Source organism: Gordionus sp. m RMFG-2023, chromosome 4 (assembly GCF_954871325.1).
Source record: "Gordionus sp. m RMFG-2023 chromosome 4, tfGorSpeb1-WG-v2, whole genome shotgun sequence".
In the NCBI taxonomy this organism is placed as follows: domain Eukaryota; kingdom Metazoa; phylum Nematomorpha; class Gordioida; order Chordodea; family Parachordodidae; genus Gordionus; species Gordionus sp. m RMFG-2023.
This window is the reverse complement of record NC_088778.1, coordinates 18,952,741-18,978,431: the sequence shown is the minus strand read 5'-3', so window position 1 is coordinate 18,978,431 and position 25,691 is coordinate 18,952,741. Positions and strand designations below refer to the sequence as shown.

The following is a 25,691-nucleotide window of genomic DNA, read 5'->3' as shown; positions in this document are numbered from 1 at the left end:
CGTTTTCACCTCAATTGAAAAAAAACAAAGAAAAGAACCTGGTAATGATGTATAGCGTCAAGCGACTTTATTGATATTTTATGCATTAAAATATAGTAAACGACATGACAATTCTCAAGAAATGTGATATTAAAATCATAGAGATATCATTAAATATAAATAAATGATAATAGAAAATAATGTGAATATAATAATATATTTTTTTTCTAATCGGCCTCTTTTTGGATATTTTCCTCTGATCGGCCTCAAAAATAGACATTTTCTCGCGGTCTCATGGGCAAAATGCCCAACTGGTCTTATGGCCAGTCCGCCCCTGAAGGCGAATACTAATGGTGTGGGTAAGTTTTATTGGAAAGTTGAAGATTGACAGAAGAAATGGCTTCGAAAAAAAACTTATGTACAGTACTAGTACTGTTATTAAGCAGAAAAGAATAGAATGCGGTCTGTAGATTGCAGACTAATAAGAGTATTATAACGCAGCGAGCAAATACAGGCACATCCCAGTCATTCTTCTATGGGTTGTGGGAGGATGAGAATCAACATTGTTTAGTGCTTTCCACAAATATATGGCCTTGATTAAAGAAAAGCCTTATTTGCTGACAAGAGGTTACTCGATATGAAAGAAGTTATTGCTAGGTCATAGGGGTTAATGCCCAATCCCCCGAATTTGGTTGTGAGCGAAGCTTGGGCCCAAGCGGTTTCGTCAAATCTTTTCCGGTAGGTCCTTTTTTCCATTTTCGTATGTTTTAAGTGGAAGAGGATATTTAAAAATGGGTGTTAAAAGGAGTGCATAGAATATCTTTGGAATAAAAAATAATTTTTTAACAAGAAAAGGGATTTGTATGATGGGAGAAGAGTATATATATCCCCCAATTTAAGGATGATGTTAAGAATTTTGATTATTAAAAAATTTATGTAAAAAAACTATGATTTATGTAATAAAAATAACTATTTATGGTAATATTCATTTTTTGCATTTTAATAATAAAATCATTTCCATACTATCACCGCCAAGCCTAGAGCGACGATCAGAAAGTATAAACTTCGCCTCTAAATAATCTCTCAACACTACCACTTGAGGACAAGGTAGATTATATAAATATTTTTTATATAAAAAAAATTATCAAAAATACTCATTTGAATTTTTAGATTTAAAAAACGCGTCTAGGGGAATTATATTAGAATCCTTTATTTCAAAAAAATCATCAATCGATGCCGTTTTTAAGGTTCTAACTAGGGCTTCTTTGTTTACTATCTCAGTCATTAATGTCTGGCTACAAAAAATGTTGTACCAGGGGATACAGTTTTAATCATCATGGTAAATGATGGATTATCCACCAATGATATTGGCTTAACTGTATTAATTATAAAATCGACAATAACTTTATCAGCCAGTTTCTGAGAAATATTGGCATGTGCAATGATCAATTTAGCTTGAATTGAATTGGTCTTTTTGAATATAGTCCTCTTTACTAAAATTATTAAGATGTTTTTCTATCTCTTTAAAATTGTTGGCATGAACATTCTTACAAAATAAAAATACTATTAGAATATAAAAATGACAATTACTTTTAGGTGTTTGAGGTTATATCTATTAGATTTATTTAAGGATATATTTTTTACAGTTTGAACAATTAAATTTGTAGCCACCATTTGTTTTTACATTAATTTAGTGCTGTAAAGTAACGTCGGTACCTTTTTTGAATAAAAAAACGCCATTCGTTACCCTTTTCTACAGGTAACGAGTAACGGTAACGCGTTTCTTCTTTTTGAGTAACGGTAACGCAAAACGGTATTTGTTACTTTAAATTTTTTCTTAAAAAATATTAAGAAAAGAAAAATATGTTTTATTGTACTATAAGATTACTTTTTATTTTTTAATATAAAATATTTAAGCCGAGTTTTTAAAACATATTAACCACCATTCCTTCATTTTTACTTTAAATTATCGTTGTTAAATTTTTAGTCGAAACTTAATCTATTAATATTCAATCAAAATTTAAAGTAAATGTTAATAATAATATGATTTATTTTAATAATATTCTTACTATAGGTGAGGATGATTTAACTCTTCCCTAGCCCAATTTGAAACATATTTTACACCAATAAAGTAAATTAAGAGTACAAAGTCTACATTTTGTAAATGTAAATTATGTCTTAGCAAATATTTTAACCTCAATGTCCAAGTTCAAATATAAAAAAACATGAAGGTAAAAAGATGAATTAATATATTATAATTTTAAACATTACTTTAATAATAAAATATTAAATCATGGGTATTATAAAATAACTATTAAAGGAAGTATTCTTTCACAATATTTTGAAAGCTTTATCATAAAATTAAAATCAATTAAATTATACTATAGTATAGGGCTGGGAACCAAGATTAAAAACCCAAGATTAACAAAATATTGGTATTGGTTCAAAATATTAGTTAGATCTAAACAATATCTATATTTCTTGTTTTAGTATTGCTATTGGTTTAATTTCATTGTTAATAAATTTAAAGAATAAAATAGTGATTTTAAAAAACTTTGTTTAAATAAATATATATATGGAATAAAACTATGAAGCAAGATTGTTTTAGAGAACCTAGATATTTTTCCTGATTCCTTTTTAAATAGTAATTCTGAAAAATATAAGAAATTGAAAAATTATTTTTGGCAATCATAATTTCTATTTTTAATGTTTTCCTATTAAATTAAAAGATTTATATTTAAAGATAAGTTATTTTTTATAAAAAATTCAGGAATTAATAATATTTTAATTAAAAAATTATAGGCTGTATATTCCTCAAAAATGAAAAAGATTAATGAATGTGAATAGTAATAAAAAAAACTGAAGCCAATCAACTCACTCATTGAGATACAGAATCCACCTACATCAAAAATAAAAATAGCACAATCAGTTGTTTATGAAATCAGTTTTTAATTTTCTAATTAAAGAATTACAACCATTTCCAATTGTAGATAGCAATACATTTATTAATATTATCAAAATTGGAACCAACGAAAAATGTGATGTTTAGACCTACCCTCGTTAAAAATTAACAAAGCATATGACAACATGGCAAAGAAATTAGGGAATTTATTGTATATAAAAATTGTCTGTACAACTGGATTCTTGGTCAGCTTATCATCGGTATATAAAATATAAATTCTTATATAGGGATGACGGTACACATATAAAAGCTTTCAAGTAAAAAAAAATTATAATATATTTATTAAAAATTTATACCCCTGCCATTAATTGATCTATTTGAAAAACAAAATACTAATGATAATATTGTATACTTATCTAAGCATCATTCCTGTTCAGCACACACTAATCTCATTGCAAGTGCTGATATTGAAAAGGCAGGTAACGATTTACATTTTAAAACCATTTCAAAAATTACATTTTCTAAGTGTTAGCTATTGTGGAAAAAACATTGCATCCATTTTTAAGGAAGATATCTAATTAAACCTAACAAGATGGAACTCTTTTTATAACTATGTGAAATTAATAGATATTAAGGAGAATTGCCAAAAATTGGACGAATCTTGTGATAAATCTGAATTACAGAGATATTCAGATAAAAACAAATATGGATGAATATTGTATGGTTAGTGTTAATTAATAAATATATATGATTTTATATATTATGGAACCGATTGCTACTGCTTTTTCAATTTGGGATATTTCACTCCCACGATAATTATAATATTGAAACTTAATAAAATGGCTTTAAATAATTTCAAGTTTTGTAAGCCGCTTATTAATTCAATCCTGAAAGGGATAGATAGAAGGTATACAGTTCAAATATTACTTACAAGCTATGTTTTGATTATCTTTTATTTTCAATAAATTCAAACACATCTATAAAGTTGAATATATACTATTAGGGATGTACCGATATTTCACCTATTTTAAAATATCGGTTATCGGCCAATATTATAAAATTTACCGATCCGATATAAAATGGCGTCTTTAACAAAAATAAAATGTTATAAATTTTTTAAAAAAAGTTATATCTAAAATCATTTATTTTTATAAATAAATTTTTTTAATAATAATAATTAATTAATAAACATTCTGCCATATTGTTATTTTTTTGGGCATTCTGTTTATAAAAGTGTGCTACAATCTCTTCAGAATCTGTTTTTAGTGAAGCTGGTGATATTGACAGTTACCATCGCATCAGGCTGATTTCTGATAAATTGGAAATTCTGGTATTTCTAAAAAGAAATCTTCGATATATTAATGTTAAAAATTATTTTAAATATTTATTCATATTTCATAATATATTTGTTTTTACTTGTTATGTATATAGATTAATATTGTTACTTAATATAAAAAAATGATTTAACAATAGAAATATTTTATATACTTTTAGAATTGCAATAGAATTGAAAATAAACTATAACTGATTATTATATTATATTTAAATGACATAAGTTATGGTATAATTAAATTATAGATGTTATATTAATAAAAAGTATATTACAAATTAAAACCATTGGTATCTTTACAGAATACAAATTAGATATGATATCGGATCGGTAATCGGCCGATATCAATTTAATATCGGGAATATTGGATCGGAACGGCTTCCAAAAAGTGATATTGGTACACCCCTATATACTATAATAATTCACCCGCTATTTAAATTGGATTGGCCCTGGATAAAAGGTCAACAAAGGAAGAATGCTTGAACTTATTTCTAGTTTGAGAAAGATCTTGATAAAGAAATAGCAGACTAAATTCCTTTATCAAACATATATACCACAATATTTTCTGATAAAGATACAATTTTTTTAATGAGGAAAGAATGAAGATCTTTGTTAAGATGATCAATTAAGCTTTTTCAAGATAAAGATAATTCTTTAAATATATTTAATAAATTCTCCAAATTAAAATTTATATTTATTAAATATAATACAACTCTCCCATCCTCTGCGCCAAAGAACATGTTTTTTGCACGGCGAAAGGTGTGTTGAGCACTTGTTTGTCTGATCAAAATTTTGAAAATTAATTAAAAATTGTTATAAAAAGATGTTATCTTATATATAATATATAATATTATTTTTATATAAATTATAATTATATATATGAAAATTATTTTTATAAAAAGATCTTATCTTATTATATATTCTTTTTGTATAGTTTTTTTTAATATTATTTGCATGAAAAAAATAAATATATTTTGTGTATATAATATTTAATTTTTAAGGAACGAGTAACTCGTTACTTTTTTGAAGAGTTAGTAAGGCACGTTCCTTTTTTTAAAAGGTAACGAGTAACGATAACGCGTTCCTTTTTTCAGACGCAACGAGTAACGGTAACGCATATCTTTTTTGTACTAACGTTTACAGCACTACATTAATTTGAAAATATTTTCAAATTTTGTAAATGAAAAATTTGTATTATTGTTATCAAATAACATTATCTTCCAGGGTACCTTCCATTTCATTAATATCATAATTGTCTGATTCACTTACATCGATTAGGATATCCATTTGCGATGACATTTTAAATAATTTACACCATATGATTTAGGTTTATAATACAAATTAAAAATATAAATTTTAATTTCAAAATTAAATAATAAATTATGATATTATATTTAAATTTTCATGTTTATAGTTACATTCATTATATTTTTAAAAAGTAGCGCACTACAGTAGCGAGCTACTTTAACTGTAAATCTAATGCAGTGAATTTGAAAGCATGAGTGTTAGGAGCGTTTGAATTTAATTGGGTGAATTCGGATTGAGCGAGAATCAGATGGCTCTGCTCATTTCGTGAATTATGTTAACTGTTTTGTCAATATCTTAGGGACCACTCAAGATTCCATTATCGATGTACCAAGCATATAGAGTAACTAAAGAGTAACTAAAGAGTTTATAGATTTTATTATATCATTGATTCTAAGACTAAAAAATAAGGATCCGAGGCGGTCACCTTGAATACCCTCAACTGAAAGTATTTTTTCCGTGTTGAATTATAAGATTGTAGGAAATAGGTAGCAGGAGAAGAGGAATTTGGTGTAAGCAGGGAAATGGGAGGAATAAGGAAGGTGTCGCTGGTAAGAGTGTTTTAAGGGTTGACAAACTGAATTTTCACTCAAACTTCGTTTGTTAAGTTATTTTCGAGATGAAATCTTGTTACTTCACACCCACCAGGTGCTCCTACACCCAATTGGTAATGGCTGAGGATGTGATGCTTCATGTTGGATTCTTGAAGAAATGAATTTTGCTACTTCTGCAATACGTTGAACCAATGGCGATGGGCCGAATATCCTTAATGAGTTTTCGGAGTGCGATGAGTTTGGCGCCTCAGAGTAAGGGGGTTACAAAACTGGGTATCTCCATTTAAGATTTTATTGCATAAGTTGATAATTTTAGTGAGAATCAAAGAATATTTACATATCAAGGAAGTGGCTATAGGAAGATTGGTCTCAAGTCCATGAGTTGAGTCGCGATGAAAAGATAGGATTGATTTCCTTACTTCTTCCTTTATGGAATCTAAGAGTATCATTGGTGGGTTACTTTTTGTTTTGTTTTGGGGATGTGCATAGATGGCTATCTTGAAGACGGGTAAAGATGTTAAAACTGGCGTCCTTTATTTGTTGAGTTAAGAATATCTGGATTGATATGTCTGATATTTTAAATGTGTTGAATCCGTATTAGAGGACCATTTTTCTTCTTTGTTAAAATTTTGCAGGAGAGTGGAGATGCAGTCACTGAGAGATGATTTGGCTACTTGTATCCTCGATCTTTGTGTATTCTGGATATGATGCTTGGTTTTGTGGTATTGAGAAATATGTCTACGAAAGATTCATTAGAATTGATGGGTGTTCTGTGAATATAATTGGAATAGAGTTGGTATTCAGAATGGAAGCCCGAGTTTAAAATGAGGACACGTGACATTGACCGGTCCATGAATCCTGAATAAACCATTATTTGTTAAATGTATTAGCGTCAAGAAGGGACAAATTTTGGGTTTAAAGTGTGGCCATTATTATTATATGACGCTGTAATAAATAAAGCAGAAGATAAATATAATGAGTGTGAAGGAAGTTGAAAAAAACACGAATAAGCCCGAATAAATATAAAATAAAGCGCAATCATGATTAAATCCAAAACTAATGCTAAATTGAAAAATATCCGTAGGAATGCGAATGAAAAATGAGAGCGAATTAAGAATTATTAATGTGCGATGGAAACTTATTTAATTTTGAGTGAGCAAATGAAATCTGAAACCGATGCGAAACTGAACAATGTCTGAAGCAATTCGAATGAATAAAAATTGAGGCGAAGAAAACGTATTAATTTTGTCAGAAAAAGTGAATGATTAAATCGAAAATCGATGTGAAACCGAAAGATGTCCAAAGCAATGCGAATAAATGAAGTTTGAGAGCGAGAGGTACGAGTTATTAATATGCGATAGAAACATATTTAATTTTCGAGTATTAATTAAGTGGTTGTAATCGAACCCAATACTAATATAAATTAAACAAAAAAGCACTCTAATTAATATTGCTTTTGAAAATTAAAACTGCATTTAAAATAAAGGTTATTTGTTACTAGAAATGAACATTGCAACTTTTTATCGCAAATCAAAATTTGTGAAGGCTCGATAATGAATAAATCAAACGCTGAAGCGAGATGGAAAAAAAATTTCCCAAATAAAGTGAGCGAATCAAATTGAGAGCGAGAGACACGAATTATTAATGTGCGAATAACGAATGTTTGATTTTGCGTGAATAAATTAAAATTTGTGCAATGAAATATGAGAAAATTAAATCGCGTGATATTTGATGCGTAAACGGAGTAACAGCTAATTCAATGGGTAATTCGCTCAATATTGACTGGTTTTTCTAAATATGAACCTTGAACTTAACAATAACAACCAGTGATGCGTAAACTAAACGATTTTTAATAATAATATTAAATAAGAAAATAAATTAACAAAAATATTTTCCGTAAAATGAAGCAGTTATAAAAAATTAATTTGTTAAAAAATTAATTTGTATATTTTTTATATAACAAAAATAGCGGTTTAATTTACAAAAGAATATGACTATATATTAATATAAAATGACTAAATTTAAAATTCATGTAAAATTTTATTTTTTAATAAAAATAAGTATGTATCTTTTCACGAATAATTAATTTTTAAAGCATATATAATTTTTTGTTTTTACTAATTATTACATTCTGAATTTTTCTTAAATTTTTAACAATCTTTATACAGGACCATTCTATTCCATCCTTTTAAAATTGCTAAAAATTTATGGAAATATTTAGATAAGTGAAAAATGAGAAAGCCGGTGTACACCTGGTTCCTGAGATACAGGGCTTCAATTGTGACAAAAATTGTGACTTTCGAATCTGTAAAATTTTTAAATGCTTATATATCAAAGAATATTTATAGTAAAAATAAACATAATATATCAAATTGTAGGGTCTATAATAAGAAAATTAGGGTTTATTTATTCTTTAACTTCCCGTTTATTTATATTGTTTTACCCGTGTTTTTAGTCAATAATGGGAGTTTGTTTTCGAATTTTTTTTGTTGCATTTATTCAGACACCTTTTAAATACATATGATGTGAAAACCTTGGCAACGCAATCGGCACTTCCGAAATATTCGTTTTTACCAAAAATTGAAATTTTTATTTGCGTAAATTAGATGGCGCTATATAATTCTATAAATCCGGGTTGTGCATTTGACCGGTCAAATACGATTCGGTCAATTGACTGATATTTGACAGGTCAAATTCAAATAAATGTTTTTTACGCCATTATAAACTTTATTTTGTATATATATAATATTATAATAAATCTATATAACATTAAATGTCATAATATTTTTTTAAATTCATTCTATAGTTGTTTCGTCCTCCATAGAAAACTCTTATTCCGACTCATAGATAATATCATTATTTTCTGTAATATTTTTAATCAATCTTAAATTATGGTATACTCTTACCAATTTTCCTGTTGTAGAAACAAACTATTTCTGTTTTTCGTATGAATATTTCCCCAAACCGACCAATTTCTTTCTGATGAAGAAGTTGAACTAGGAAATGTTAGTAAAATATTAGCTACTTCTCTTAATGGGCAAAGTGCATTCCATCAATTTGAGGCCGAAATCTGATTGTTCCTTATGGAAATTACCACTTTGGTTATTAAATATGCCGCTTTTACTTTTGAAATTTATTATATCACTTAAAATATTTTAATTATCACCACCTTGTAAAATACTTAATTCTTGTATCATATTACATGCTTCATCAAATTCAATACTAGTAAGATGCTCCCCTTGATTGTGGGTCCAATAAATAAGCAGCACCACATGTATTTAGATCATTTTTTCTCTTTTCAAACATAACTTTAATTTTTTTTCTTCTTCAGATGGAGAAAATATAGTCATGGCATGATTGTATTATGTGTTTTTCCAAATTAAGCATCTCGTTTTTTACCTGAGCTAAAGTACATTTATCCCCTTGCACTTTCAACAATAAGGTAGCTAAAGGTTTAAGTATATCTAAAAATTTTAAATTTTTCGTCCAAAATATTTCTTCATTTAATATATTATTTGTAATCTCTTTAGGACAAATATCACATACAGATTCTTCAACAACTGATGCTTTAAGTGTTTTCTTACATATTTGTATTCGCTCCATACATTTTATTGACGATCCCCATCTTGCTTGGCTAAATGTACTTAATGTAGATGGTATACTATGTTGATTCCTATTACGGGAAAATACTATAGCTGGTATATGTGTTTATTCTTGAAAAATTTAACAATTTTTTTAATTTTTGAAATATGGTAACTGAAGCCGTTCAAAATCGTGAAAGAATAACTGCAAAGTATGCGCTGCACAGCCATAACATTGTATATGATTATAAATAGATTCAGATTTTAGAATTCTCCAGGCTGCTTTTATGTTAGCGGCATTATCAGTAATTAAAGAATATACTTTTACCGGATTCAATTCATGAATTATATTTTTAAATTCCTGGGCAATATAATCTGCCATATGACGATTTTCCTCAGTATTTAAAAATTTGTAGAATGGAACAGGCGTCATCACCATAAAATTAATAATACTTTCGTTTCTGATGTTGTTTAAGCCATCTGATACAATTGATAAGTGAGGTTTATCTATTATATCTGCAACTCTCGCCTCCATATCTCCTGACGCGTTGTCTAAAAAATAACCATCCAGCTGTCTGGGTAGTAAATAGGACGTAATTCTATCTTTAAAACCGGTTATACAAGATTGAGATTTGCATATAATCGCCTTGTTTGTAGATTGATTGGAGATAATGGAATCAAATTTTCTTGAGTCACAAGACAAAATATTGTCAATTTGATAATCATTTTCGATAATTTCACCCTTTTCTTCGTCAGAGCTAGAAGTATTACAAACTACATTTATGGGATTTTTTGTAGAAATTGAAATTTTGGAATTTGAATAAAATTTTTCCTAAATTATGGCAGGGCACACAGTACGGCTGCTTAATAAATGCTTGACCATTCTATCAACGTAGGTAATATTACATCTTGCAAAACCTGCATACCGCTTTAACTGATTTTCCATCGCGTACTTCTTTAAAATGTTTCCAAACTTGATGCTTTTGTTTGACCATAATCCCTAATATATGAAAAATTAATTAAAAAAGATTTTGATTATTGTAAAGTTAATCAAACTTAATTATTTTATAATTATCGCTAATTATTTCAATAATTTGGCTTAATATTATAATATAATATATAACATTTTACCAGAATTGAATAAATTATTTTGTAAATCTGACCAGAACAAATAAAAAGAAAATTAATTTTTATATTCAAATGTAGCAAGTGGAAGTAAAATAAATGAGAATTAATATAATTTATACTGGGCGAAATATTAAATAAATTTAAATTCATTAAAAATATAAACCATGACAGCTAAATTATTGTATTTATTTATTTTAGTAACAAAAAAAATTCTTTTGTTTTGGATTATTTATTATGCATATATATTTTAAACTTAATAAGATTGATAAACATGCGTTTAATGCATACTAGTTAATTTATTGAAAATATTTATTCTCTAATAATATTTTAGAGTATTTTACCGGTCAAATACTCCTCCCATCAATTGACCGAATCTGCTATAAATTATTGTTAAAATTTTGTTTCTAATTTACCAATAGTAGGATATTTTTACTTTTTATATTTTGAATTTTTAATAATGTACCAAATAAACTGAGGGGCTGTGGGGCCAAATGTCCCTTGGACATGTTAATAATATCCAATTATAAATATCTTTCCTATAAATTTTTTATTATTATATTAATGATAACCATTGCTTGTCATAGATACATGTTATTTATTCTTTTTATTTATGATAACATTGTCAGAAATACGTGTTATATATTAATTTATTTTTTCATTATAATAAATTCGCATTAATATTCTATGTTGTATTTAATATTTGCAATTCTGTTAAATTTAAATAAAATTTAACTTCTATTTTATCCGGGGAAATTGGATAAAAATATGAAATTTTTGCGCTTCTGATATTGTAAGAGCTTTATTGAATCTCTTTTCTAAAATTAAATTATTTTCCCTTTCACATGTTCGTCTTTCATAATATAGGAGAAATCTATTCTTTAATAAAAATAATTAATAATATATATTAATATTAGATAATTATGTCTTTAATATTTTCCCTATAATAGGCAAACAACTCTTTATGTCAAGTTATTTGTTCTTAAACAGGTATTTATAAACTAACTCTGGCCACTAAGTTTGACTGTAACTCATACTCCATCACATGCCCATTTGCCATGAGATTTCCCAGAAATTACACTCAGCTTTTATACCAAAATCTTCTTCATGGTGGAAAAGATTGATTATATTTTTGCCTGAAAAGTGGAGCGGCTTTAAATTCTCGGTTAAGTAGCGGACTAAATATTTTTGGAGTAAATGAATGGCAATTTTATTATGAATGGGAGATTCTGATATAATTTCGTAACTTAAATGATTTAAATTTTAAATATCTTGTAATTAATCACAAAAGGATGAATGATGACTTGTCCTTTAGTCCAGTAAAATCCTTGTATTTCATCTTGAACCCAAAAGCATAATTTTCGGAAAAATCTCCCTTATTCTCCTTCATTTAAAATCATCTTAATAGAATTCGTGCCTTAAAAAGTTTTTGAGAATTTTAAAATTAAGGTTCAATTTTTCACACCTTTGAGGCTATATCTCGGGAACCAGATGTGATAGCGAGTTAAAATAAGCGGCTTTCTTATTTTTTTTTTACCTATCTAAATAATTATAGCAATTTTTAACAATTTTAAAAATGATCGGCCTAAAATAGGCCTTTTTGATCGATCTGTCATGGTTGGGGAGCGGGAGCTAGCTCCATTTAGGGCTGGTGGAGGAGCGCCGCTCCACCGCTCCTTTAAATTTAATGTATAAATTGATTTATTTTTTAAATATTAATTATATTTATTAATTAAAATTCAATAAAAATGAAATTTTATTTAATTTAAATTTATCCATTATTAAATGTTTAGCCTAGTTTTATATTGGTTTTTCATCTAATCATTTTAAATATTAAACATCAAGTTTTCCTTTTTATATTGAAAATTTTCTGGAAAATCTTGTAAGTCATATTCATTTTATAGATATAATAAAAAATAGTTTTAAATATTATTGATTTAGAAGATAATATATTGGATAAATATTTTTTAAATAATGATACCAAAATTACTATTTTTGATAAATTCCCTGAATTAAAAAATATCTTTTTAAAATACAATACCCCGCTTCCCTCTAGTACTCCTGTGGAGTGCCTATTTAGTTTTGCAAAACAGGATAGGGGAGAGGTGTGGATGTTTTTTAGATTCTAATTTAGAAAATTTATTACTTTTAAGAGCTAATATATTTTGATAGATCATTTAATATAAATAAAGCTTTTTGATAAAAAAAAATATGATTTTGTTTTTTTGTATACCTTCTAAAAAAAATGAAAATTAAAGGAGCGGTTATGGAGTGGCACTCCATTACTTGGAACGGGAGCTAGTTCCTTTTAAAAATGTAGTAGCGGGAGCTAGCTCCTTTTAAGAAGGTAAAAGCGGGGGCGGGAGCTAGCTCCTTTTAAGAAGGTAAAAGCGGGGGCGGGAGCTAGCTACTTTTAAAAAGGAGCGTTAACAACTGGTATAAATAATATCATGAGTAAAAATATAATTCTAAAATTTTAATATTATTTTTTAAATATTTTTTACTATTTTTTAATTTGAACACATGATGTTAATATCTGACTTCTTTTTTCCTATTATTTTTTATTCCTTATCACTTTATTATTATATAGAATAGGATGTGGCTTTCAAAATAATTAAATTTCCAATAATAGAAATTGACTCTGCAATCTAGCTACCGAGAAGGTTTAACTATCGGCGGCTATTACACTGTCAAAATGATGTAAACCTGAACTATAACCCGTCTAATCCATTTTACTGTACCAGACCGAACCACGAACTATTTTTTTGAATGTAGGGTTTAGGGTTCAAGAATATTTCAAAAGATTTTTACTTATTTTATTTTTTCTCTATTTATATGAAAATTATTTTATTTTTTTAAATTATAAAAAATTTGAATAGTGTTGAAAAATATTTATTGAAAAATTAAAATGTAAAATATTTATATAATAAAAAAACATTAAATATTTAAAACATAATTATTTTTTTTATTTTCAATAATATTAAAACATTTTTTATGAAAATAATTTTTGTCCATTTTATTTAAATTTAAAATTTTTCTAGATACCTTGTCTTAAACGCGATACTGGGTTAAAGATTTTTCACTGAACCTAAACCATTTTTTTATAAAGAGGGTTCACAGCCCTGCTTTTAATTAAGTATATCATTCTGCTTTTAATTAAGTGCATGTAGTTAAAAGATAATTTTTAAAACCAACTTTTATGCAATAAAGGAGGCTTAGTACGATCACCCATAGCCTATTCAATTAGTGGTTTCATCTCATCCAGATTGGCAAGCTCCAAAATAATAACTGATCACTTGTCCTTGCCAGATGCACTGCTTGACGAAGCCTATATCATATGGAAAGCCTCAGTCGGAGATGAATGTCAACCACCAGCCTCCCATCAAAAGGATTGGAACAATCCAATTATTGCAAAGTCCGTTGATTACCCTTTTTTCGACCCTACTATCTGAAGATTATGCCCTATTAGCTTCCCTCAACCAAGGTTCAGGACATGAATACTTGAACGCCATCCCCTCTAAAAATCTTGATCTCGAACTTTCAAATCAAGAATCAGTTTTGCTGTAGCCATTTGCTTAAATGTAACAGCCTCAGTTTCATATAAGTGCGCCAAGTGCAATAAGCCAGTAAGTCAAACTGGTAGTCATTGCCTCCAATGCATCTTTAGCAGTGGACGCTCAATCCAGCATAACAGATGCAATGCTCTCATAAAACGAGTTCAGTCCGCAGGCTTTCCTGCCACTTTAGGACCCCCAGGTCTCTTTACGGATGGGAGACGACCAGATGGAATTACACAAATTCCTTGGAGAATGGCCGATTTCTAGCGTGGGATTTCTCCTATGTTGACCCCCTCTCACTCTCCAACATCAATAAGGACATTTTAAAATACACAGAAGATTTTAAAACGAATAAATATGTGGATATTCCTGATGAGTATAAATTCGTATCAATTGTCATTGGAAGTTAGGCTCTTAACGTAATTAAAAGATTGGCAGAGCCTTAAAAACGAAATCAGGAGACCCAAAAGAAGGCGTCTACTTACGTCGCATAGGAATTCAGATTATAAAATCTAATTTCACATGCTTCATAGGTTCATTCCCTGAGGAATTAATCTCTTCTTCTTCCCTAAATTATAGAATTCCCTCCCCCCCCCCCCCCATTCTTTCTCATATAATCATTTGCATTAATTATATTCATTATATTAATTTATTATTATTATACTTTGTATTATTAAAATTTTATCTATAAATCGAAATTTTTATTTTGAAAAAAAAAGAATGTCCTAATTTTTTAAATATATACAATTTATTTTATTTTCAAATAATTTTTTTTTAAAACTTTTTCGCCAATTCATTTAATAAATGTGTTGTTACAGGATTTTAAATTCTTCCATTAATAAAATATTTACAAGCTAAATTTAAACGACGTATATAGGTGGAAATTTTAATGGAAGAAATGTCCATAAGGAAGCATATCCACTGGGATGATAAGCAATACCATGGTTTTGAATAATTAAAAAATTTTGTGGTAAAAGGGACTTTTATTTACTTTTAATCTGTCCTACTTCTATCCACAAATTTTATTATTTTTACAATGTCATCAGAAATAGTTTTATTAATTCTAAATATGATCCGAATGATTATTATGATATTGATTATTATTTAATTAATATAAGAAATAACGGGTGAAGGGGGCTTATATATCCCTCATCGAGTGTCATAAGAAGATGCCAAATAATAACTTTTTATTTTCAAATACTTGAATTAATTTAATAAAATATAAAAAGGTTACCCTTATGTTAGAGAATTATGTATTTTCGAATATAATTGGTTTCCAGAGTGGTACATATGCTAGATAAGTAATTAGGATCCCTAATTTCCAAATATTATTAAACTCATAGTCCGTAGTTATAAATCATTTTATTTCTTCCTTTTTAGAGAAAAGAAAGCTTAAATTTAAAATAAATATTAGAAATAAATTAATTAAAAATATTATATATTATTAGACAATAATTTTTATTATAAAAACATATTTTTGGATTTATTTTTATATTTTCTTTCATTTTGTAATTTATCAATTCTTCCAAGAAAATCAAAAATCTTTACATGAATTTGCATTTATTTTATTTTATATTATTAAAATATATTCATATTCTGTTGTAAATTACCATTTTCGTTATATAAAAAATATCACCGGCCAGGCCAGGCCCGGATATTAATTTTTTTAAATTTACCAGGGCTGGGCCGGGCCGGGCCTGAAAAATTTTTTAAAAAAAATCCGGGCCGGGCCGTACAAATGGTACCTCTCTAGGTCTCTGAAATTATACAAATTAAGTTTTTTAAAAATGCTTCATCTTGCGAAATTTTTTTTGTTAACTTTATTTTCTTTATATATTATTATAAAAATTGTTTAATGTATATTTAATTTTCTACATTCTTTAATATATGAATTTTAAAAAACATATACCTTGAGATTTGAAATTAAACTAATGCAATTTAATAAGATGCTATAATTTTTCTAAAATGTTTTATAAAAAATTAATCTTGAAAATTTTTAAATGTAATTTATATTTAAGATCTCTAAAGAAATTAAAAATTTTTACATTTTTGCTAATAAATTTTTTTATATAAAAGTTTTCAGACTAAATATATATTGTATTCCATATTAAATCTACCAAAAAAGTCAATTCTCAACCCGACCCCCTTCGATTTTTTTAAAAATTTGTATGTGGTAATATATACACTAACTAATAAAAATGTAAAATTCTTCTTTTCAAATCGGTTACTTCATGAGACATGGCCATTTTTACAAAAATTCCAAAATACACTATATTTAATTATAAATATCTCAAAAAGTCATTAAACTAAAAACGCAGTTTAAATTTTATTAAATAGCTCTAAAGTAGCCCTTTAGTAAGATATAAAATTTATTATATTAAACCGAAAAAATAAAAATTGCTTTTTTTTTCTTTCAAATTTTTTTTTACAGATAGACATTGTACTTATATTTTTACAAAATCCTATATTGGGACGAGTACTGGGTCAATAGTTATTACACTTTAAATACAAATAGTTTGGCTTGAATCCTATATTATATCAAATGTATAGTAATTTACGAAACAAATAAAAAGAAAATTTGTTTGGGATAGGGACGGTGTAATGTTTTAAAAAGTGATATTGACGTTTATGACTGACATATAAATATTAAATATAATAAATTTAGTGATATTGGCATTTATAACTGACGTATGAATAATAAATATTATTTTTTCTATATCCTATGATATTTAAGGCAATTTTGCCTTATTCTCTTTAGAAATTATTAGATTTAATATTAAGTATTAAAAATTTATATATTTATTTAAGGTTTAATTCGAAAATATCAAAGATTAACATATAAATCTTGCACTATCTATTATCACGTTACTGCTCAAAGTTAGAAACAATTTTCAGAATAATTTATTAAAATCCTTTATTTAATTTGTAAATATAAAGATCAAAAAAATCAATTAATAATATATGCGATATAAATAATATATGCTATATGCGATATAAATATGCGATATAAATAATATATGCTATATGCGATATAAATAATATATGCGATATAAATATTAATTAAAATTAATTATGCGATCGTTCGCTATGATTTATTAAATAAATATTTACATTAAATTTTTTAATGGGCATATAGTATGGCCAGGCGCGTGCGCAGGAATTTGGTCTGGGAGGGGGGATAATAAATTTTTTTGAGAAATATTATTGTTTTTTAAAAATATCAAGCATAAATTTATTAGGACTAATAACTATTCCTAATACACAATTTTAAATTAATGTGAATTATAAAAAAATTATATGTAAAGAATCACTTAAATGACCCAAAATAGAAATTTGAATTTTTTGAGCCTTTAAAAAAAAGTTTCTTAGGAATAATTGTATTTTGTATGTTATATATTTACAATGTAAAATCCAATCTTCGTTGGAATTGAGCTAATTTTTCAATTATCTCATCCTTGCTTGTCGTCAAATGCCTATGAATATTCAAAAAATCCAAACCTTTCAATCTACTTTCACATGTTGTACTTCTTGGTATGTATTTCAGAGACCTGCAGGCCCGGCTCCTGGGCCGGACAATATTTTAATTTTTTTAATTATGCCAAGGCCGGGCCCAAAATTTTTTTTAAAAAACACCCGGGCCGGACCTAAATTTTCTTAAAAAAACACCCAAGCCGGGCTGTATTTTTTAAAACAGCCTATATTTGAAATCGTTATTATTAGCTATAAAAATCAAAAATAAATATAATTTATTTTTAAAAAAATCCAGGCCGGGCCTGAAAATTTTATTTTAAAAAAAGCCGGGCCGAGCTTGTAAATTTAAAAAAAAGCCGAGCGGCCTAAAAAATTTTTTAAAAATAGCGTAAAAAATCTTTTAAAAAAATCCGGGCCGTGCCCTGCAAATGGTACTTCTGCAGGCTTCTGTTATTCTTCTTAAAAAAGAGAGTGTTCTCTCATTAGTTTACTAATGGGAAGAGTTTATAAACCCTTTTAATACATTGGGAATTTAATCTAAAATGTGTTTGAAATAATGCAGAGCTACCATAGCATTTTTTGGGACTATATCAACTATAGTTAATCTTATAAACATAGTTATTCAGCTAGTAAGGCATCATAAGATACTTTAACATCTTCATAATAAATATCTAACAAATATTTTTTTTTTCTATCACCATCTGAAAAAGGTTGAAGGCTTTTGTGGAAGTAATATTTGCAGATGTAAGTGTTGCATGATATATTAAAAATTCATTTATTTGGGTTATAAATGTATCTGCATCTAAGATAAACTCTTCTACTGATCCTATATTAATAATTTAACGATGAGCTTGCCTTGCTGTCGAGGGAGACAAATATTAAACACGTATAGCTCTGCTTTTGACTCAACAATAAAATATAAAATAGGAAATTCTTCATCAACATTAGCCCTAATTTCCTTGAGTTCTGATAAAATGCTCCCCGCTATTCTCATCTTCTTAATCAAATCATTGTCATGTTTTTGAAAAGTAATACTTAAAATAGTTGTATAATTAAGTAATACATTCTAATGAGAAATAAAATTTGGAATAAGCATTGAATCCAATAATTTTCTTGCTTCTGAGGAAATATTTCTTTCAGGCCATTGTAATATTTCAGTAATAGCAAATAATTGGCTATTCTAACTCCTTAATAGCTGTTAGTGCTTGATGGAAGAGGCTCTATCTCGTTGGACAAGGTTGCAATTTCTTTTTCCCTGTTGGACCAGAAGTTTCAGAAATAATTATTATTTGACTAGAAATTTGAAAATGGTAGATAAATATTACGCCACTAAAAATTTGAAAATAATAAGTAAATATTACGGAAAACTTGAAATCGAAATTAATTGATAAAATAACTTATGAATGTGATAATGTAATATAATATATATTTAATATGAGATACGAATAAATATTAACAAATATAAATTAATATAAACAATAATATTTTTGAAAAATATATCCGGCATCTGCATTTTTTGGCTTTGGGGGGGGGGGATTTGCCCCCCCCGCTGCGTACGCCAATGAGTATGCCCATTTGTAAATAGTATGTATTAAAATATTTGTCTGGAGCATAATTGCCATTGCAACTATCTCCACCTCTGTACCATAAACGGCATTTTGAGCCATGCCCGTCCTCTCCAGGTACGCGTCAACGGGTTCTCCCAGAAACCCCTCCATCTGCTCTGCCACGTCTTTACTTTTCATAAAGCGCGCACATTCCGATCTCAGGAAGTGATAGTGGCATTCATCCTCGCAAATTTCTTTGCTTATACATCTATAATAATGATTAACAATTTAATTTATTTTAATTATCCATACCTGAAAAGACAATTACCATCGCCAATTATCCGTTCAGTGGAAAAATTTTCACTCATGATGCCATTTTTAAATTTGGGATATCTTTTCTTGATATCCCAATTATAGCGAAGTGAGTGGTATATTTTCCAATTCCTATTTGTAGGAATAAAAAGATTTTTAACATCTTTTTTAGAAACCACTGTCTCTAATATAATTTCATCTTCTAAAAAATATGTATAAATCTACTAATTATGCAAATTTATACCGTTCCTATTGAGCTTGTCTACTTCGCCATCTACAATCTTCAAGTTGGAAGGCGGGGCACCTATTAAATTAAAAAATTAATTTTATCAATTCTTAAAAATATTACTATAAGGTCGATGCTCATCAGGCTTTAGCATTCAATGCTTCACTGATTGTTTTAACTCCATCATCTAAAAAATATGTATATTAAATATTTTTTTATTATACCTTTTTTGTTTTGACAATTTTAATCCTCTCCAATTATCGTATTTAATAATTTCAAAACTAGACATTTTAAAAAAGATTTAATATTAAATATGAAAATATTACCCTTCATATGATTTTCTTCCGAATTAAGCTTTACATTTTTAATTGCTTGTTCTTGAAAATTTTCTTCATCATCTAAAAAAAGGAATATTATTTAATAATTAAGTCAATTGTATGCCTTTAATGGTAGAAGAATGAAACTTTTGACTTGGTAACCTGGGAACTGTTTAAAAGTTATTTAATAAATTTTTAAAAGTTTTAACCTTTTTTCTGTCTTGCTTTAATTGTGTCATCTTGATAAATATATAAATATAAAATTTATTTATTTATAAACTATACCTTTTCTTAACATAATGTTTTATGTTACAAATATTTGGTCGGGTTTTTACCTGTTTCCCACTAGCACTTATTAGCTATATTGCCTAAATATTATAAATATTTTTTTGTTAAAAATCATAATTTATACTTTTGACAATCCAAACTATTGTAAAAGGACCCAGCCAAGGCCGTGTCATTTTTCCACCCTTCCTATCAGCTCGACGGCTGTTCCAGATAAGCACCTTATCATTTATCTTATAGGGAGCATTTTTCCCAGTATGGCGGGTTCTATAATCCCTCTGCTGCTTGAGCTGGGCAAGATTAATATTGCCCATGGCAATATTATGTATGTCCTGCATCTTGCTAACAATACTTTGAAAATGCTTTTCCCTATCTATCTCCTCAACATTGTCAGGATCTATATAATTTTCCTCATCATTCTTTAAATAGGGATATAATATATAGTATATAATTTATAATTGGTATACCCCATAAGCTTGTATTGCTTTTCTACCATACATCAGCTCAAAGGGCGTGAATTTCGATGTGTCATGACAAGATGTGTTATAGGCAAATAATATCCCAGGCAAGGCATCTGTCCAAACTAAATAATCATCTTCAATACACTTTAGAAGTGCATTCTGGATTGTTCTATTAACCCTTTCAACCATGCCATTTGCTTGAGGGTGATAAACACTTGTCACCCACTGCATGGTCCCCACGAGTTTGTGATAATTAGTGCTAACTTCATTCACAAACTCCCGTCCTTGATCATTAATTTGAATCTTCTAAAATTAATATTTTATTATCAAATAAATCATACTTTTGCCCTGCCATATGTGCATAGTAACGAATAAAGGAATTTCGATGATTTAGCTGTTTTATCCTTTAAAGGCATGGCTACAACATATTTACTGAAGTAATCAACAGCTACTGCAATATATTTATAGCCATCCTCACTTTCTGGCAAAGTACACAAATCAACTCCTATTTGTGACCATACCTTTTATAAAATAACAGATTAATGTTATATATTCTACTAGGAAAGAAATTTAACTAGTATATATAATGTAGTATATATAAAAGTTGAGTCAAAAATCATTGATTAAGAAAAGTCAATATAAGATTTAGGTAAGGTAACATATAATTAATGCTTAATGTTGTAATATGCTAAGTAATGAACTTATTATGTGAAGTAGAAAGAAAAACAGACAAAAAACTAATACTTAATATGATAAATGTATGTTTATAAAAATAAATTTGTTATATTAAGATTAAACCTGCTTTAAAACTATTCAGAGTATTAAGATTGATAAAATATGCTTGTATGTCGATTAAAATTTAACTAATAAGGGTATTAAGGCAATATTAAATCAATACCAGACTGATATACATGTTATGTGGAGCTGAAACCTACTTGATATTGATAAAAAATTAAGTCAAAAATAATATAGTTATGAGGCAAAGACAATAAAGTATATTAAGGCAAAACATTTTAGGAAATTTTAAAATTGAAAAGAATGTAACAGGGTTAGATAAAATATAACAGGTAAAGACACATTACTGACATATTACCTAACTAGAGAATATGAGTATATATACTGTTAGATTAAAGCTAAATTCATGCTACATTATGATTAAAGATAAAAGGAGAAAAGGATAAGAAAAAATATACCTGTTTTGAGAAGACTAATTAAGACTTAGACACCAATTAGAAATAGGTTTTGAAAGCAAAAATACTTTACTATTTTTGAGATATTAGTTGTCCTTCTAAAAAAACGCTTCACGATCTTGACTTCTTGAGATATTCATTTTTGAAGATTTCATTGCAAATATCGTTTTTAATAATCTATATTTTACATTACAAAAAAAAATTCAGGATACTAGAATAAAATATCAGTCATCAGCTCCTTAAGAATAATGTTTCTTGATTGACATGAGCACTTTTTCAAAAAAATATCATAAAAATTACATTGATCTAAATATACTCTGATATGTAAATACATTATAATCGAACAATATAATCTGAAAATACTCCACAAATAAGCTTAAAGGAGTATATAAAAAAATGGAGTATTTTTAAAACGTTACACCGGATATATTTTTTTATAAATTTTTTGCGTCGTGTTAGAAAAATAGGCCCTATCACTAGTAGACATTGTGTCAGTTTCGCTATTTTATTTTAGAAAGAAAATAACTGTAAATATATTTATAACTTTATTTAGCCACATGAATATGAATTAATATTGTAATAAACATATTAATTAAATAATTTCAACATTAAATAATCTAATGAATTAGAAAAAAATTTGACTTTCATTTTCCTTCCATTGGAATAAATGAATGATATTTTTGTGTTCCGTGAATTCGTTTGGCTGTTAAAAATCTATTTTCGAGATTGGTTTCCATTCTTAAATATTTAATGATGCTGACAAACATGTAATTAATCCCCGGGATATTAATTCTCGCATAATTATATAAATCCATAGGAGTTAGTATATGATAAGGACGTTGCAGGCTTGCTTTAGCCGCCAACCTCTTAGTAATTCTCTCTAACTATTGTGTGGAGTTTTGCCATGTTCAGTTGCATAAAAATGTCATTCTGCCTTGATCCCAAAATCATTATAATGGTTATAGAGGTTTACACAGTTTTTTTTGTTTCTTTACTGGGTAACAGCTCCATCAGAAAAATAAAAAAATTTTGATATCAAATCTTTCTTTCAAGAATAGAATTAATTTTATTTGATATAAATCAAAGCTGTATAAGATTCAGGATTATTGCTTGGTAGATCAGGTTCAGAATCGCTAAATGTTTCATTAATAGTTGAGGTAGAAGGTAAGTTAATAGAAGGTAATGTCAAAGGAATAGAGTAGAAGTTAAAGGTAAGATGGGATTTGTTGAATATTTTTTTAATTTTTTTCGGCAAGAACTACAAATTTTTTGATTAATTAATAGCTAAAATTCAAAAACACCTCTAAGATCGTAACGTACTGAATGAAATTTATTCGAAAGGGGTTAGAGCACTTTACTGGAATAGAAATAACTTTTGTAGACATTCTTTTGATGAGAAATTAAAGATACGTATTAATTTTATATAATTTTTTTAAATTAATAAATAAATTAGATAATGAATACTTTAATTTAATATCTTTGAAAAATGACTATGTAAAATTAATCAATAAAAATGACGGCTGTTGCTGTTGGAAATAATTTTGAATATGACTTTATGCCTAATATAATTATTTTGTTTGATAATTAATTATGAGTAGATTAAAATAATCTTTAAAATGGAAATATATTTCTGACGATCGTAAAGATAATTAATTATCCGGCAATGAAAAATAAACTATATCATTCACTCACAGAGTTGCCAGGTCAAAAATTTAGAATTTAAGGAAAAATTTTTTTTTGGGAGGGGGGGGGCGAATATAGATCTTTAGGTGGGATGAAGAGATTATTGAGTTCACTTTTTATTATCATAGTTGTTACTTTATTACTTTACAAAATCATTATTTATTCCTTATAATGCTTCCAAATTAAGGCGTTGCGTTATAATTAAAATATACAATACAATTTAAAAACGCAAAATAATCAGATTTTTTAGGATTTTAGTTTTAATAGTATTATTCACATATATTGCCACTTTTTTTAAAAAAAAATAATTACTCTATATATGCTATAATATAGGATTTAAGCCATACTACTTATATTTAAAGTGTAATAACTATTGGCCCAGTACTCGTCCCAATCTAGGATTTTGTACAAATATTAAGAAATATAATGTCTATCTAAAATAAATAACATATTAAAGGGCTATTCTACAGCTATTTAATAAAATTTAAATTGTGTTTTTAGCTTAATTACTTTTTGAGATATTTATTAAACATGATGTATTTTGGAATTTCCGCTTTTCTAAAGATGGCCATATCTCATGAAGTAAACTGAGTTGAGAATTAAAATATTATATTTTTACTAGTTAGTGTATATATTACCATCATACAAATATTTAAAAAATTATAAGAGGGTCGGGTTGAATCTTCAGTAGATTTGATATGGAATACAACATATTTTAAATTAAATTTTGTCATGCATAAAAATATTAACAATATTTTCGCTAATTTAATATCTCATAATTAATCTTTAATTAAATGTGAAAATCTAGGCCAGGTTGCGGGATGCTATAGCTTTTTTAATAGGCATTTATTTTTAACAAAAAAAATCAACTATATTTCTATGAACACCAGAAGATACTAGTTTGGCTAGCTAGGATCACGATAACATAGGTTGACTTGTTTTTTTAAATTATGACATTAATCGGCAAATTTTTAGCAGGTGATATTACTTAGATAAAATTTTAATATAAAAAATAATTATGAACACTATATTTTTTTTCAAAACCTTTCTTATTAAAAAATAACAGAACAAAAATTAATGTAAATTATGTTATTTAAATTAATTTATAATGTAAATTATGTTATTTACATTATTAATTATTAAAATATCTATGCTATAATATCGCCCAGCTATAATAAAATAGTGTTACCGCAATATTTTTATATAATACTTATCCTTGTTTAGATGATATCTGTTTATAATATTAACAAATGAAAAATATTTATATAGGGTTATGAACCTGATAAACAAGTTGTCACGGTAGCGATGGAATTAAGTAAACAAGTAAAATAAAATATATATTAAGCTATTCAACATTTTAAAATTTTAAGTATCATACAAAATTGCGCTACTTTACCGATCCCAAAGAAGCTATTAAAGATAGTAACGTTGTTATAACTGATACATGGGTTAGTATGGGGCAAGAAGATGAAAGGGATAAACGGATGAAAGCATTTGAAGGATATCAAATTGACAAACATGTTTACAATACAAATATATGGCTTCTTTGTAAAATGTAATCATGTTGCTATTAGAGTTTTAACTTCACTTCAATCTATATTACAGTAAAGCGATTTAAAATAACAATATGATCCTTCGAGTTTGCCTTATTCAAAAAATAGGTCTGAATCTGTCCAGACGTTATTTTTAACCTGTTCGCCCTCCATTTACTTGGGAGGGTCGGACCTTTTCGAAAAGGTAAACCAAAAGTAAAGTTAGAGCCTTATATAATCAGACTATCCTGAGTCAAGTATACTTGGATTAGCCATTTCTTTTGGCTAATACTAAGTCTTAGCCAATTTTTTGACTATAGCTAAATTTTATCCT

The 25,691-nt window shown here is 27.3% G+C and overlaps 3 protein-coding genes across 3 annotated transcripts in view; 1 reads left to right on the top strand and 2 right to left on the bottom strand.

Annotated features, from left to right (window-relative positions):
- Positions 1-25,691, top strand: part of LOC135929093 (ornithine transcarbamylase, mitochondrial-like) — a 107,349-nt gene that overhangs the window by 59,027 nt on the left and 22,631 nt on the right. The window contains exons 7-8 of the mRNA XM_065465594.1: positions 25,095-25,148; positions 25,196-25,345. Of these exons, the coding sequence (XP_065321666.1) occupies positions 25,095-25,148; positions 25,196-25,345 (204 nt within the window). The remainder of the gene's footprint in view (positions 1-25,094; positions 25,149-25,195; positions 25,346-25,691) is intronic.
- LOC135928060 (uncharacterized) lies at positions 17,404-20,445 on the bottom strand. Its single transcript, XM_065464391.1, has 7 exons — positions 20,416-20,445; positions 20,354-20,375; positions 20,216-20,287; positions 19,908-19,967; positions 19,664-19,865; positions 19,424-19,619; positions 17,404-17,418 (listed from the first exon to the last, which is right to left on the bottom strand). The coding sequence occupies exons 1-7, from the start codon at positions 20,443-20,445 to the stop codon at positions 17,404-17,406; spliced, it is 597 nt and encodes a 198-aa protein (XP_065320463.1).
- LOC135928944 (uncharacterized) lies at positions 20,416-21,018 on the bottom strand. Its single transcript, XM_065465400.1, has 4 exons — positions 20,959-21,018; positions 20,619-20,910; positions 20,492-20,574; positions 20,416-20,445 (listed from the first exon to the last, which is right to left on the bottom strand). The coding sequence occupies exons 1-3, from the start codon at positions 20,989-20,991 to the stop codon at positions 20,552-20,554; spliced, it is 348 nt and encodes a 115-aa protein (XP_065321472.1). The 5' UTR covers positions 20,992-21,018; the 3' UTR covers positions 20,416-20,445; positions 20,492-20,551.